Raw genomic sequence first — 13,627 nt, 5'->3', positions numbered from 1 at the left:
CCTGCTGTATACATGACCTCCATCACTTGGCCTTTCAACCGTTTATTGAGCACGTGTGTTAGGCAGCCTCGGAGCGAGGGCGCCTAGCAAACAATGGAGGGGTTGGTGACCCCACCGAGACCTGGCCGTGGGGACCATGGTGGGCGCTTCCAGCACCCAGGGCCGGTAACGCTTGAGCTCCAGGCTTTGGCAGGGTGGGGCTCCCCATCCGTGCCCCAGGCCCCTAGCTGATAGGGAGGCATCTTCGGGGTTCACAGCAGCGAGACCCCTGTTGATGGCTACCCTCCTTAGTCCATAGAGCCTTGGAGCTCCTGAGACGGGCCCGGGCGGCAGCAGCCACGAAGGACCTGAGGTCTAGGGGACGGTCCTTCAGGGTCCGCTGGGCGTGGTCTGGGCTGGGACCTGCGCTGGGGGCGGGGGCGAGAACAGAGCCCAGAGCCGTGAGCTGAGCCCCGGATGCAGGCGCCGGAGCACCGACCTGCGGAACAGGATGTACACCCAGGGGTCCAAGATCTGGTTCCACGTGGCCACGCGCAGGTAGATGAGCAGCTGGTGCTCCTTGGCCCGCGACAGCTGCCCGGAGGGGCTCGTGACGGGAGGCACCTGCAGCAAGATCTGTATGATGAAGACCTGCGGAGCAGACTTGTGCTGTGACACCTGGGGCGGAGGGACGCGTCTCTGAGCTGCTGCTGGCCACGGAGGCGAGCAGGCTCTGGCACGTGGACCTACTAGGGAGCCAGGCTCCGGCCTCCTCCTTTGCACTGATTTTATTTTACTGAGTCAGGGTCTCACTGTGTAGCCCAGGCTGGCCTCTGCCTCTCGAGTGCTGGGATTAAATGTGTGCGCCACCACGCTGGCTTTTCTTTTTATTTTTAGACAGAGCCTAGCCAAACTGGGACTCGGTCCTGAGAGCCTGGGCCACGCACAGCTTCTCCAGGCTCAGAGGAAAGTCGGCTTTGTGCTGGGGGAGCCTGTATACAGTCGGCACACAATAAATGTTTGCTGAAGGAATTAAAAACCAACCCATGCTCATGTTCAAGCTACCCTCCCTCTGACAGCTGAGCCCTGCCCTCCTGGGAGGACACCTGCGCAAGCCCAGAGTCCATGTGGCGCCCAGGAATGTCCTGCACCCGCTCTACCTAGAAGGCTTTTCCCAGCAGTCTAGCCGGCGCACTCCTATTCATCCTTCAGAGCCCTCCCGCAGAGTGTACAAGCCCAGCAAGCTTTTCCTGTGACACCTGCGGCCGATCCTGGAAGCCGGAGAGGATCTGAACCCTGGGGCTCCCCCTCTCCCGGAGACACGGGGTGGGGGTCTCCCACGCGGGGACTCACCAGCAGGGGCATCCAGCACGCGGTGGCCACCGTCATGATGCCCAGGAGCTGCACCATCATCTCCACCTCGCTGTCCCGCGGGCGCTGCGCGGCCGGGGGCGCGCGGTAGACGCGGCAGAGCGCGGCCACGCTCAGCGTGTTGAGCAGGAAGGCCAGGGCCACGGCGGCGGCGCCCAGCAGCGCGAACAGCAGCCCGAAGGCCAGGTCCCCGCGCCGCGCGCCCAGCGTCAGGAAGCACCAGGAGCCGGGGTACTGCACGCTGTAGCGCCCAAGCCCCAGCAGCGGCAGCAGCGCCAGCGCCCCGGCCGCCGCCCACGCCAGCGCCACGGTGGCCCACGCGTGGCGGCGCGGCGCGGGGCGCCAGAACGGCCGCATGATGCCCGCCGAGCGCTCGGCCGCCATGGCGGCGCCCAGCAGCAGGGGGCAGAGGCCGAAGAACACCATGGCGGCGCCCATGAAGCGGCACAGGTGGCAGCGGGGGTCGGTGGCGTGCCAGTCCAGCAGGGCGGCGTGCTGCGCCGCCGCCACGGCGCCCGTCACCAACAGCCCCAGGAGGTCCGTGAGCACCAGGCCGCACGCCAGGGCCGCGAAGGCCGAGCGGGGCCCCGCGCCCGCCCGCGCCCCGGCCAGCGCGCTCAGCGCCAGCAGGTTGGAGCCCAGGCCCAGCGCGCCGAAGGACGCCGAGTACCAGGGCGACGCGATGGCGCGCCGCTCCTGCAGGGAGATGTTCACCGGCCGCAGGCAGGCCCCCTGCGCGCTGCTGTTGGGCCACATGGCTTCCGAGCCCGCCGTGGCCGCGGGGTCAGCACCGCATCAGGCGCGGGTGGTCGGCCCGGTGTGGCTCAGGCGCCCCTGCAACACAGGGCGGGCTGTTCACGGTGGCCTGTTGTGAACTCCTATCCAGCCCTCAGAGTCCCAGAACAAATGCCCTTTCTTCGAGGCGGCCTTCTCGGCCCGACTACCCCTCCTGACCCCAGCCCGACCTGGAACGATAAATCCTCCTGCCTCAGCCTCCCCAGCAGCTGCCACAATAGAGCTATGACCTAACACGCCTCCCCCCTCCCTGAAGTCCTGGGTTTGGGCTCCAATCCTTGAGCTCACTGCTCGGCCTCAGTTTCCCCGCCTGTCAGTCATCCCAGGCTGTGAGGACTCTCCGAACTGCTGTGGGCCCGTCCACCCCTTCCTGACGTCACCTTTATATTAAGAAATGGACCCAGAAGGTCACGGTCCATTTTGGGAAAAAAAAAAAAAAATGAGCCAGACAGATGGCAACGTTTCCCCAGGGAGGACTCGGGCATGGAGACCGGTGTAGGGCAAAGGGCGGGGACAGAGCCCAGGTCTAAAAGTGAGACCATGCAAAAACCAGAGGCTCCCCCCAACCGGGAGGCTGAGGCAGGAGGATTGCGGTGAGTTTAAGCTACTCGGGGAGACTTGAAAAATAAAACATAAGTAAATGAGTAAATAAAACCAAGCCCAGAGACCAGAGTGAGGCACCAGAGCCACACGGTGTTCCTGTGAAGCCCAGAGCGACAGTTACGGCACCCCTCCGGCCTCAGCTCCCTGGTCCCAACCATGTTTGGCCTTTTTTCTTAGGGTGTTTGTTGGTGGTGGTTGGCTGTTGGCTTACTTTGTTTTTTACATCACTTACTCTGTGTGCGAGGGCACACATTCAGCCCAGTGCATGCGGAGGTCAGAGGACAACTCGGCTGGAGTGGGTCCCCGCCTTTCACCCGTGGGGCGTCTGGCTGGGCTATGTTATTAGCCCTTGGCCCTCTCTCTCTCCCGGCCTCTAGACCTCTCTCCCCTCACTCTGGTCATCCAGGGGTCAGGAAGTATCCTCTGTTCTTGTCCCCACGTCCCCACAGAGCCAGAGAGTCAGTTTCCCCTCCTGGTGCTGGGAACCGTTATCTATCCCTTACATCCGCACCTGGCACACAGCAGGCGCTCAATGCATGCAACCCAGAATGGTCCAGGCAGGCACAAGCAGCTGAGTGGGTGCTGCCGCCTTGCTCCAGGGAAGAAACTGAGGCTCAGAGACACGGGGGCAGGGCAGGCACCCTGGCTCTGAGGCACATGCTCGAGTTGTTGTGCTGGGTCCCCCGAGACTGCTGCTCCCCCTCCAGGGTGGGTTTACCGCAGCAGCCGACCCCACTTGGCCCAGCCTTGCTGAGGACACTGCGTCCCTCACACCCGCTGTGTCCCTCGCTTGGCTCTTTGACCCCAGGAAGCTGGGATCTGGCACCAAGGATGAATGGCGGTTTCCAGACCTCCTCCCCTGGGGTTCAGGTGATAATGGCAGGCTCAAGTGGCCCAGGAGAGACCCTGCAGCTCTCACGCTGGCCAGCGGTCCCTGGAGGATCATTTGGCGTCCCTGTGGCACAGCAGGTTTCACAGACTCAGAGCAGAGAGCTTCAGGCCTAGAAACTTGGAGGCTCAGGAACTTTATTGCCTCCCTGCCTGTCTGTCTGTCTGCCTGTCATGATGCAGATTCTCACTGTGTAGACCAGCTTGGCCTGGAACTCACCGATACCCTTCCAGGATGACAGACGCAAGCTGCCACATGTGACCCCCTGACTCGCTGGAATGGGGTGGGCGACAGGATCCCTCAGGGTGGTCCTGTGCTCCTGAACCATGTGCCCGCTGCTGGGGCCAGGGCGCTGGTCCCCATTCCTTGAGGCCCAAGAGGCCCAGCTGCACTCCAGCCTTGGGAGGAATGTGGTGTGTGGCCGGGCTCCAGGCCCCTCCTCCTCCTCCCAGCTCATCATCTCCAGCAAGCCTGGCAGCCTCCAGCAGCCCTGCTCCCCACACCCGTCACTGGGGCCACCCGGTGCGTGTGCTACAGCCTCAGTTTACCCCAGTGCAGTGAAGCTGCCTCCCTTGGCGGCTTTCTGCTTCGGGGCTCCTGAGGGCCTCAGCCTTGGCCCTGGCTGTCCCCCAGTGGGGACGCTGTGATGGCTCTGCCAATCCCCTCAACACACTGTGCGCCCCACAGCCCCTCAGGGTTCACCACAGGCTGTTTCACTCAGGACCACTTCCTGTGTGTTGCAGCCCCAGGGTGCCACTCTGGGCTGGGCCTCAGTGTCCTGGTGTGTTTGGTGGACACCCACTCGGGGTGGGCAGGGGCTGGAGCTCGGAGCTGTGTGCCCAGCCCCACACTCCGCCCCAGCTCCATCGCTGTCTGCGCATCCTGGACAGGCCTTTCCCAGACACACGGAACCAGGATACCCACGTGCGGCCAAGCAGCTGGGCCAGTGCAGCCCATCTGAGCAGTAAAGGCCACACCCCAGGGTCTTTAGGGAACTTGGGTACCTGGATGCCGCCACCACGCCCTGCAGCAGGAGGAAGCCCCAAGCTGAGCGGGCTCCTCGGGGACCAGAGAGCACAGAAGCGGTGTCACCTTCGAGGCCAGGGGCTCACCTGTCCAGGGTGCCGTCTACGCTGTCCCAGGCCAGGCAGGGAGCTAAGTCCTTTGGGGAAACCGAGTCACGCGGGTTGAAGGCAGGCCCCAACAGAAGCCCTGGGGCTGTGGGTGGATGGCGGAGTGCTGGGGACTCCCGGGAGGGGGCACAGGGCCTGGGGGATGGAGCAGTGAGGCCACGCCCTGTCTCCATCTATCTTTCTGCCTGTTTCTCGGCAACCCCGCCCCCCGTGCTGACCCCGCCCCCTGTCCTGGGGCGGGAACCCGGCAGGGAACCAGGGTCGGTGGTTGAAAGGCCAGGAACTGAGGCCCAGGCCCCGTGTGGGACAAGCTGAGCGGCCAGATGGAGCCAGTCCTGGCGCAGCACTGCCTAACCCTCGAGGGGGCTGGGGCGGCCAGCTCCAGCCTGACGGCAGGGGCCAGGGCGCTGAGGGAGGGGGTGCACGTGGTGAGGGAGGGATGCTAAGGGGAAGGCCACTGCAGCCCTGGGTTGCCGGGGCCGGGCGGGGCTACAGGTCTTCTGCATTGTGGCTCCCGGGTGGTGTGGTGATCCTCTGCCCTGACCTGGACCAGGATGCCTGGCCTTGCTCTGACCCCGCCCCACCCAGGATCAACCGGACTGCCAGCAGGAGCCGGAAGCCCCCTTGTCTGTGCCCTGCCCCCAGCTTTCCTGAGGGGCCCTGCACCCTAACTTGCCTCTTCCCTGGTGAGGCGCCTCAGAGGCTCCAAGGCCTTTCTTCTGGCCTCCGGGCGGGGCCTGCCCTTGCCTATCCATTTCCCCAGGTTTCTGTGCTTAGGGCTGCTGAGTACATACATGTCCCCACCTGCCCAGCCTTAGGCTAGGAATCAGCGCTGTGGGGAAAGGGCCTGAGGATTTGAGTTTTGGGGGATGCACAAGCCTTCTGGTCGGGGCTACCAGCTGGCACGAAAGTCTGGTGGTGGGGGTGCGATGCCTTGTGGTGGGAAGAGAATGTGCTCGGGGCTCTCACTGTGGACAGGGTGGGGGCGGGGAGGCCGCTGACTCTTCCTCTCCCTTGGCCTGAGATAAGGACATGTCCGGCCTGGAGAACCAGGGAGTAGTCAAAGAACATTCAACTTTGTTGTCACTTCTACCATGGAGGGGACAGAGCTCAGCATGATGGGGAAACTGAGGCAGAGATGGAATGTAATGCGGAGGCCACAGGGCCATCAGATATGGCCTGGGGCTACAACTGTGCGACCACTTTGGGTGCGCAGCTATGGCTCCCAACTTCACGCACTGTGCAGGGGCTGCGGGCGGCTGGGCTCAGGGCAGCAGCGAGGCTCAGGACGTACCCCCTGTGGCTGTGGCTTCCGCCGAGCCTGGGGTGCCTATTCTTAGCCCTGGACACAGCCAAAGGAAGGAAAAGGCTGGAGTGGGAGGTGGAGGCAGCTTTCCGGGATACGAGAGCACACGTGTGGACAGGGAGGGATCTGTATCCTTGCCACGCTCACTATGGCTCCTCAGAGGGTCTGGTGCCCTGGGCTGGCTTGACCCCCTTCCGCAAGGCAGGGCCTACCTCGGAGGCCCCTTGCCTCCGTGCCTCCCCTTCCCCAGTTCTGCCTCTCCCCTAAGGCTGGAGAGTTCATAGTTTGGGGAAGGGAGGGAACGGACCCCTTGTAGGCCAAATAGAGAAACTGAGGTCCCAAATGCTGGGCACAGCATCAGGTAGCTCCTAAGCTCAGGTGTCCCCGGCTTGGCCCAACTCAGCAGGACCATTAGGGCCTGTCAGATGCCACAGGGCGGACAGGACAGTGATGACTTGGGCTGCTGCATGGCCTGCCTGGGCCTGCCGCATCCTCAGGCCCTGGTCAGAGGCCACTGGACTACGGGCCGGAGGAGACAGGGTGGCAGAGCCAGGATGCAGAGTGGCACCCTTGGCTTCCACTTCGTGTAAATCAGGACCTACCTCTGTGATGACAGCCACACTCCCCAGGAGGTCTTGGGGTCAGGTAGGCGGGGCAGACCCCAAGTCCTGATCCTGAGCTGCTTGGGTGTGGTGTCTGCGCCTACTCAGACTTGAAGCCATTCAAGAATAAGCTTTCTATTAAACGTATCAAGACCACAGGGGCGTCCGAGGCTCGACCAGTCTGGGGAAATGGCATTTCTGCCGCCTGGGGCAGTCTCCTCTGAGGAATAGCTCCGTTCCTTTCTGGATGGGAGGGGACCCACATGTCCGCGGCCATATGGCGCTGCTGACGTTGGTGCGCAGTCAGTCCCGGGGCTCGAGGGAGGCACCCGGGTCTCTTCGGCCCTCCCCCCGGGGGCCGCCCAGGGCCCAGGCCGGCGGGCAGGCGTCACCGGCGGTAGCGGTAGCGCTTGAAGTGGAACCAGAGCTGGAAGATGCCGTTGGCGAACTGGCAGCGGAAGCCGTGGCGGTGCGAGTACTCCCACTCGCGGCTGACGATCTTGAAGGCGATGTCCTCATAGGGTGGGCCAGCGTGGAAGCGCAGGATGGCGAAGTCGCGGTTGTCCGGGCAGGCCTCCAGGAAGTACTCGGGCGTGGCGCGCTTGCGGATGAGGTCTGGGTAGAAGATGTTGAACTTGTAGCCCTGCACGATCTTGGGCGGTGGGTTGTCGAAGTCGTAGTGCGTCTGGTTGTACTTGTTCCACTCGAAGCCCGTGTGCACGCGGTTGAAGAAGCGCGGCTTGCGCGGCCGGTACTTGTCCGCCCACAGGTAGGCGCGGCCGCTGAGCGGCATCTCCACGCTGAACTGCGCCTCATCCTGCCCCATGCCCTCGCGCGCGCGCCGGAAGAAGATGTCCTCGGCGCTCTCGCTCGCGTCCCCTGTGAGGGTGGGGCAGAGCGTGAGCGGCGGTCGCCCGGGCCTCCTGCCCTGTTTACCCCCCTCCCCCGGCTGTGGGCGGCCCCACCTGTGGCCTGGAGCTGCTGGCGCGACAGCTGCAGGCGCTGCAGGTCCTCGTGCGGCTCCAGCACGTGCGCGTCCAGCGGCAGCTCGTGCGCGGTGAGCAGCCGCGGGCTGTAGCGCCCGGCGTCGTAGTCCGCCAGGCTCTGCTGGATCAGGTCCTCCTCCATCAGCACCGCCTCGCCATCTGCCTCAGGCTCCGCCTCCCCCTCCCCGGAGGGTGGAGGCTCCTGGGGGTCCACGGGCTCCGCCGACGGCCCCGGGCTGGGGTCCTGATCCTCAGGCTCCGGGCTGCACGGGGCGGTGTTAGGAGGGGCGGGAGCAGACGTGAGCCGCAGGCCGACAGCTGAGGCCACCTGCGGGGTCCCGGGGATGGGGGGGGTCTGCCCTCTGCAGCCCCTCACCTGTGGGCGGCCGCGGGCTCCGACTTGAGGATGGGGAACAGCGGCTCGCTCTCCACACCTTGCTCCTGCTTCAGCTTGAACAGCTTCTGCCGGAGAACATCCTGGTGACGTTCACGGAGCCTGGGGACAGGAGGGCGCTCACCATCCCAGTCCCCAGCAGGACAATTCTCACAGTGTGGCCCAACTTGACACAGTGCCTGGACCACTCAGACCGCCGCCCGCCGAATGTTTACAGCACGGTGCCAAACATGCTCGGAATCCACACACAGTCCTCTTGCCAGGATGGGAGGGGCAGAATGAGAGGGACAGGGACAGGAAAGGCAGACCGGGAAGGGTGGAGAGGGCTGAGGGAGAGGGGCAAAGGGGGTCAGCAGGAGGACAGGCAGCCCAGGGGCCCCGCTGGGCAGGCGGTCCTGAGTCAGGTGCGGAGGCTCACCTGGCCCTGGCCATGTGCGCGCGCAGCTGCTGCAGCAGGCTCTCCCAGTAACCCATGTCGAGGTTGGGGCCGCCCGCGCGGATCTTGCCCTCAATGCCCTGGAAGATGACCTGCAGCTGGTTGTATGTCTTGCCCTTGAACACGGACTGCACATCGGAGCTGACCGAGGCGTTGACCCCCTCACGGCGCTCACCTGTAGGGTGGGTGGCTCAGTGTGCAAGAGATTCCCTGCTCCCCTCCCCCACTGGGTGCTCCAGGCTGCTCTCCACCCTGCTAAGGGACGGCGGTGATGGGCTCGCCGCCCTCCTGAAGCTGGCTGGGCGGCCCCTATAGAGCGGGGGGCTCTGCAGGCACTGAGGGCGGCTGTTCCAGGGCTGCCGCCTTTCCCTGAGGCTCCCGAGACACATCCCGCTGTCCAGCATTCTGTGTGGAAGCCTCCTCAGGGGCCGCCCTTGCCCTAACTGCTGTGCCCTCACAGGCGCCTCCCAGGAGCCGGGAAGACGCCTCATGCTGCTCACCTGGACCTTTGCCGGAGGCCTCCAGCTTGCGGAGCTTGGCAATCTCGTCCTCCGTGATGGTTGTCATGTCCCGCCAGAAGTCCACATTCTTGCCCTGTTCCAGCTCCATGTACACCTGTGGGCAGGGCCATAGGGAGGGGGTGAGGGGCAGGGCCATGAGGGGGGGTGAGGGGCAGGGCCATGAGGGGGGTGAGGGGCAGCGCAGGGCAGAGCAGCATAGTGCATGCAGGCTGAGGCCGGGCAGCACCTGGATGTCCTCCAGCAGGTCCTCCATGTCGGCCACCGTGAGGCCGTTGAGGAAGGTGTAGGGCTCGTGCATCTCGACGGCCAGGTCGTCATCCTCGGCGCTGATGTACTTGGCCAGCAGGTCGATGGGCTTAGCTCGCCCGTCTCGGATTCGGATCTTGGAGCTGCGGGAGGGGACAGGGTGGTGAGCTCAGAGCCAGAGTTCAACACGACCCCAGCTGACCCAGGGGTTCTGCATGGAACAGCTGGCAGGCTTGGGCTGAGCAGCGTGTCAGGCCCCAGGAACCTGGCCCTCACCAGGGTGGGACAGCCAGACCGTGCTGGTCCGCACATCTGTGTTTCAGTGAGGCCTCCAGCAGGCACACACCGGGCCCCCCCTCCCCATCACTGTCTTGAAAGCCGAGGGAGCTGCCTCGAGCCCACATGCCCTTCATGGCAGAGCCAGGGGAAGAGGGACTGTGGTTCTCAACAGATGGTCAGGAGACACACCGAAGCTTGGCCTGCCGCAGGTGGAAGCTGTCCTCCTGCTCCTCCCAGGTCTTAAAGTGTTCGGCCTCCTTCTCCCGCTGCAGCAGCTCCAGCTCCTGCTCCCGCATGGCTTTCTCTCGCTCCCGCTCCAGCCGCAGCTGCTTCACCTGGGGCAGCAACACATGGAGCCACGGTGGGGAGAGGATCGCACACCTGAGCCTCTCCCCGACCCAGCCACACCTGAAGCCAGTCTACCTTCTGCAGCTCCAGCCGGTTGTCCTCCTGGATCCTCTTGTTGCGCTCCTTCAGCTCCTTCTCTTCCAGATGGCTGATGCCTTTCTTCTCCAGCGCCTGCAGGAGCAGCCACTCCCTCAGCCCTGCACCCACCCAGACCCCCGCGCCTTGCAGAGGAGATGACAGAGCACCCAGAGGCGGCCATGCCTGCTCACAGGCCAGGAAAACAAGGCTTTAAGACGGGATCCAAGCCTGCCCGGGACTGCTTGATCCACGGTAGGAGGGGCTCCTGGGGGCGGCCTTCTCCCCCACACAGTCCCTGAAGTCCTGCTCTAACCACCTGCCTCCAAAGTGCACACGGACGCGGAGTTACCCTGCAGGCGGCACAGGCCACCTCTCACGCCCTGCTGTCTCCAAGCCTGAGGAGGGTGGCTGCTGACAGCTGAGCCTGGAGCCTGCACAGGGGCAGGGACTGGAGAGCACAGTGGTGGGGCACCGACACAAACACTGTGGGGTCTAGGCCATAGGGCCAGGATAGCTTCCCTGAAGGACAAGACCAGGAGGAGCTGGCAGAAGGAGCAGCAGCCCACCTTGTTCCAGATGAAGGTGCCCAGCAGGTTGTTGTCCCCAAAGGGGTTGTCGGTGTTGGTGTAGCCCATGTACTCCTCGCCCCAGCCCATCTTCTCTCGCTTCTTGCGCTCCTTGGCCTCCTTCTTGGCCAGTCGCCGCGCGCGCTTCTCCTCAGGCGTCTCAAAAGCCTTGAGCAGCTCTTCTTGCTGCCTCCGCTCCTCACGCAGCCTCAGCCGCTCCTGCAGGCTCTGCTGCTGGCTCAGGGCCAGGGTGGCTGCCCCAGGGCTCCGGGAGCGCCTTGGGGATTCGGAGCTAGATGCTGATGACCCTGGGGACCACGAGCGCCTGCGACCCCGCCGGGCCCAGGAGCCTCGTGGCCGCTCCTCACCAGAGTCAGAATGGGAGGACTTGTCCTGTGAGTGCCATCGGGGTGGCCGAGGGCTCCGGCTTTGCCTCCCAGACCGTTGCCCCTGGTCTCCCTCTGAATCTGACCTGTAGGGAGAACATACCAAGGTCTACTCAGTGCTAGCTGCAGCTGGGGCACCATCCTAGATGTTGGGGTCACGTGACCAACACATTCAGAGCATCTGCCTTTGAGGCCTCACCAACCCGCAAGTCCCATCAGTCCCCACACAAATTACGTTGGCCTATACGGAACTACACAAGGCCCAGAGCCAGAACAAACAACACACCACGGGAACTAAAGGTTGAAGATGAGGGAGCAATTCTTAAAGGAGCCAAGGACAGGCCTGAGAAAGTGGGGAGCAGAGTGCTGGGTAATAAGGGCACAAACAAAATTCCCTGGGGCAGGAGCAGACTCAAGAACCAATAGGAGGCAAAGAAGATATATCAAGGGCATAGGTTTTTTAACACAGAAATTCTCTGTGTAGCCCTGGCTGTCCTGGACCTCACTCTGTAGCCCAGGCTGGCCTTAAACTCAGAGATCCACCTGCCTCCGCCTCCTGGGCTGGGATTAAAGGCGTGCACCACCACTACCTCTACCTGGCTTGCTTTATTTCAAACATAATCCTTACAGTGCTCTGCCTGGTGGGAACTCTCTCTACAGCCCCAGCTGGCCACCAGCATAAAAACTGCCCCGTCTGCCTCCTAAGTGCTGGGGTTACTGGTGTGTACCGTACCATCAAGAGTCCCATTGAGACGACAGGTCGAAGGAACGAGGAATAACAGATGAGGCCCAATGGATGGATTCTCTGACATCCCGGGAACCATGAAAGAGGAAAAAGCACCACCAGGTAGCATTTGAGGACGTGAGTTCTAGCCTCCAGTACCCACAAAAAAAAAAAAAAAAAAAAAAAAAAAAAAAAAAAAAAGCCAGATGTGGCCGTTTGCGCTTGTAACCACGGTGTTGGACAAGTGGTGTCCTGGTCAGTCTTTTTTGTCAACTTGTGACAACCTACGACCACTTGAGAAGGGGAAACCTCAACTGCGCAGAAAAAACTGAGGGAAGGCAAAAACCCTTAACTCCGAGGCAACAGCTGTCGGCGCATGCCTGGAATCCCAAGCACTCCAGAGGCTGAGGCAGGAGGCCAGCCTGGGCTGCAGGACCGGGCTGTAGGCCCAGGCTGTGCGTAGGGTAGGGTGGGTGGCGAGTGTGGCTACGTCAGTCCCCTGCTCTCACGCCCGGGGGTCCCGCCCCCTCAGCTTCCAGGCCCCACGCAGTCCCCGGACGCTCACCTGCGTCCCCGGCTGCGGCGCCTGCGTTCGCGCCGCCTGCGTTCGCGCCGCCCCTCGTGCTCCTGTCGCCTCCGGCTCTTGCGCCCATGGCTGCGGCTGCGGCTGCGGCTGCGGCTCCGGCTCCGCTTCCTCCGACCCCTGCGACCCGCGGACCGTGAGCGCGAGCGACTGTCGCGCCCCATTTGGCAGTCCGCGCCGCGCACGCGCGGGCCTAAACTCCCAGGGAGCTTGGCGCGGGGGCTTTCCCTTGCCGCGGCGCGCCTGGGTCTGTCCGGAGGCGCCTGATCCCGCCGAAGGACTTATTGCCTCTGCCCCGCCCTGCAGCGACGCCACAGCCTGAGGCGTCTCTTGGGTTCTCAGCTTAGCCACGCAGGACGGACTCCGAGCGGGTCGCGGTCACGCCGAGCGGGGAGATTCTCCATCAAGGCAATGACGTAGGCTGGCCCAGGCGGGTCCTCGCGCCGCGGCTGGGTGGGCCTGTACCGCGAGTAGGCGGAGCCAAGACGAGGCTGTTACAGGGCGGAAAGGGGGTTACAGGGCGGAAAAGTGGGCGCCTCGGGGCGCGCGTGGGGCGGGGCCCGGGGAGGCGGAACCTGCAAGCGGCAGTTACGGGAAAGAGTGGGGCTGAGGCGGGCGGGGTTTACGGAGATCGACGCTAGGGCAGCCCGGAACCAGGCCGCGGGTCCCAGGGAACCCAAGCCTGGCGGTTACAGAACCCGGGATGGGCGGAGTCTAGTAAACCAGATTGACAGTCGTAGGCCCGTGGGCGGAAGTGTGCAAATCAGGACCTGAGGGGACGGGATCGAGGCAGGGGAGCCGGGCTGGCGGGGCTGAGGCCGGATGGACGGCCGTAGCCGGACACTGGGAATGGGTACGGGCGGGATGTGGAGCCTAGGACGCGGGCCTTCGAAGGAGGAGGAGGCGAACCCGCGGCGGGTCCTACCCCGGTGGGCGGAGCTTAGGAGTCGGCTCGGAAACTTTTGGATGTGAGGGAGGGGCCGATGAATCCAGACGCTGCGCGGGAGGCCAGCCGGGAAGGGAACGCCGAAGTGGCGAGGTCAAAGTGGGCGGGGCCTAAGCTAGTCGGCCGCGTGAAGCTCTGAAAAATGAAATACGGAACTGAATACGCAGTCGCGGGATGCTCTGGGTGTTCAAGGCCAGCCTGGGAACATGGTCGGCCCGCGATTAATGAAACAGGACAGAAAAGGAGCCTGCCTGACACTGGGTGGGTCGGCTTCCTGTGCCGCCGGTCAGCTAGTTACGCGGTGCTTTCAGCTGTGGAGAATCTAGAGAGGGAAGCTGTCTGCGAGCTGGGAATCCATCCCATCGGGCTCAGAGCGAGGAGACGCTCCTCGGAGCGCCCACCGACAGACACTGAGGGAATGCCTCTCCACCGACTTCACCAGCTCTCCCATCTCAC

At 63.8% G+C, this 13,627-nt stretch overlaps 2 protein-coding genes across 3 annotated transcripts; both read right to left on the bottom strand.

Moving 5' to 3' along the window:
- Positions 1 to 9: 9 nt before the first annotated feature.
- On the bottom strand, positions 10 to 6,816 carry Tbxa2r (thromboxane A2 receptor). Of its 2 annotated transcripts, none has more exons than XM_060371166.1 (3): positions 6,679 to 6,816; positions 1,333 to 2,184; positions 10 to 630 (listed from the first exon to the last, which is right to left on the bottom strand). In XM_060371166.1, exons 2-3 carry the CDS (start codon positions 2,104 to 2,106, stop codon positions 370 to 372), a joined length of 1,035 nt encoding a protein of 344 aa, XP_060227149.1. In that variant the 5' UTR covers positions 2,107 to 2,184; positions 6,679 to 6,816; the 3' UTR covers positions 10 to 369. The 2 variants fall into 2 exon arrangements, with proteins under 2 accessions (XP_060227149.1, XP_021492564.1); XM_021636889.2 differs by lacking the exon at positions 6,679 to 6,816 and adding an exon at positions 4,750 to 6,667.
- Positions 6,798 to 12,424, bottom strand: Cactin (cactin, spliceosome C complex subunit). The gene is made up of 10 exons (XM_021636899.2): positions 12,208 to 12,424; positions 10,533 to 11,004; positions 9,964 to 10,059; positions 9,730 to 9,875; positions 9,242 to 9,404; positions 8,995 to 9,109; positions 8,477 to 8,669; positions 8,041 to 8,160; positions 7,644 to 7,927; positions 6,798 to 7,557 (listed from the first exon to the last, which is right to left on the bottom strand). Exons 1-10 carry the CDS (start codon positions 12,387 to 12,389, stop codon positions 7,067 to 7,069), a joined length of 2,262 nt encoding a protein of 753 aa, XP_021492574.1. The 5' UTR covers positions 12,390 to 12,424; the 3' UTR covers positions 6,798 to 7,066.
- Positions 12,425 to 13,627: the final 1,203 nt, after the last annotated feature.

This window comes from Meriones unguiculatus, chromosome 17 (assembly GCF_030254825.1).
Source record: "Meriones unguiculatus strain TT.TT164.6M chromosome 17, Bangor_MerUng_6.1, whole genome shotgun sequence".
NCBI lineage: Eukaryota > Metazoa > Chordata > Mammalia > Rodentia > Muridae > Meriones > Meriones unguiculatus.
This window is presented reverse-complemented; position numbering and strand designations above follow the sequence as displayed.

Bases quoted from the DNA above. Each gene is read 5' to 3' on its own strand.
- Cactin (XM_021636899.2), bottom strand. From the start codon at position 12,389: ATGGGGCGCGACAGTCGCTCGCGCTCACGGTCCGCGGGTCGCAGGGGT. The intron at 9,110-9,241 runs GTGCTGCCCGGC...CCCTGCCCACAG, and splicing joins ACCTGCTGGAGGACATCCAG to GTGTACATGGAGCTGGAACA. The intron at 7,928-8,040 runs GTGAGGGGCTGC...CGCCCCGTGCAG, and splicing joins GAGCCCGCGGCCGCCCACAG to CCCGGAGCCTGAGGATCAGG.
- Tbxa2r (XM_060371166.1), bottom strand. From the start codon at position 2,106: ATGTGGCCCAACAGCAGCGCGCAGGGGGCCTGCCTGCGGCCGGTGAAC. The intron at 631-1,332 runs GTGAGTCCCCGC...TCTGCTCCGCAG, and splicing joins CGTGCTGGATGCCCCTGCTG to GTCTTCATCATACAGATCTT.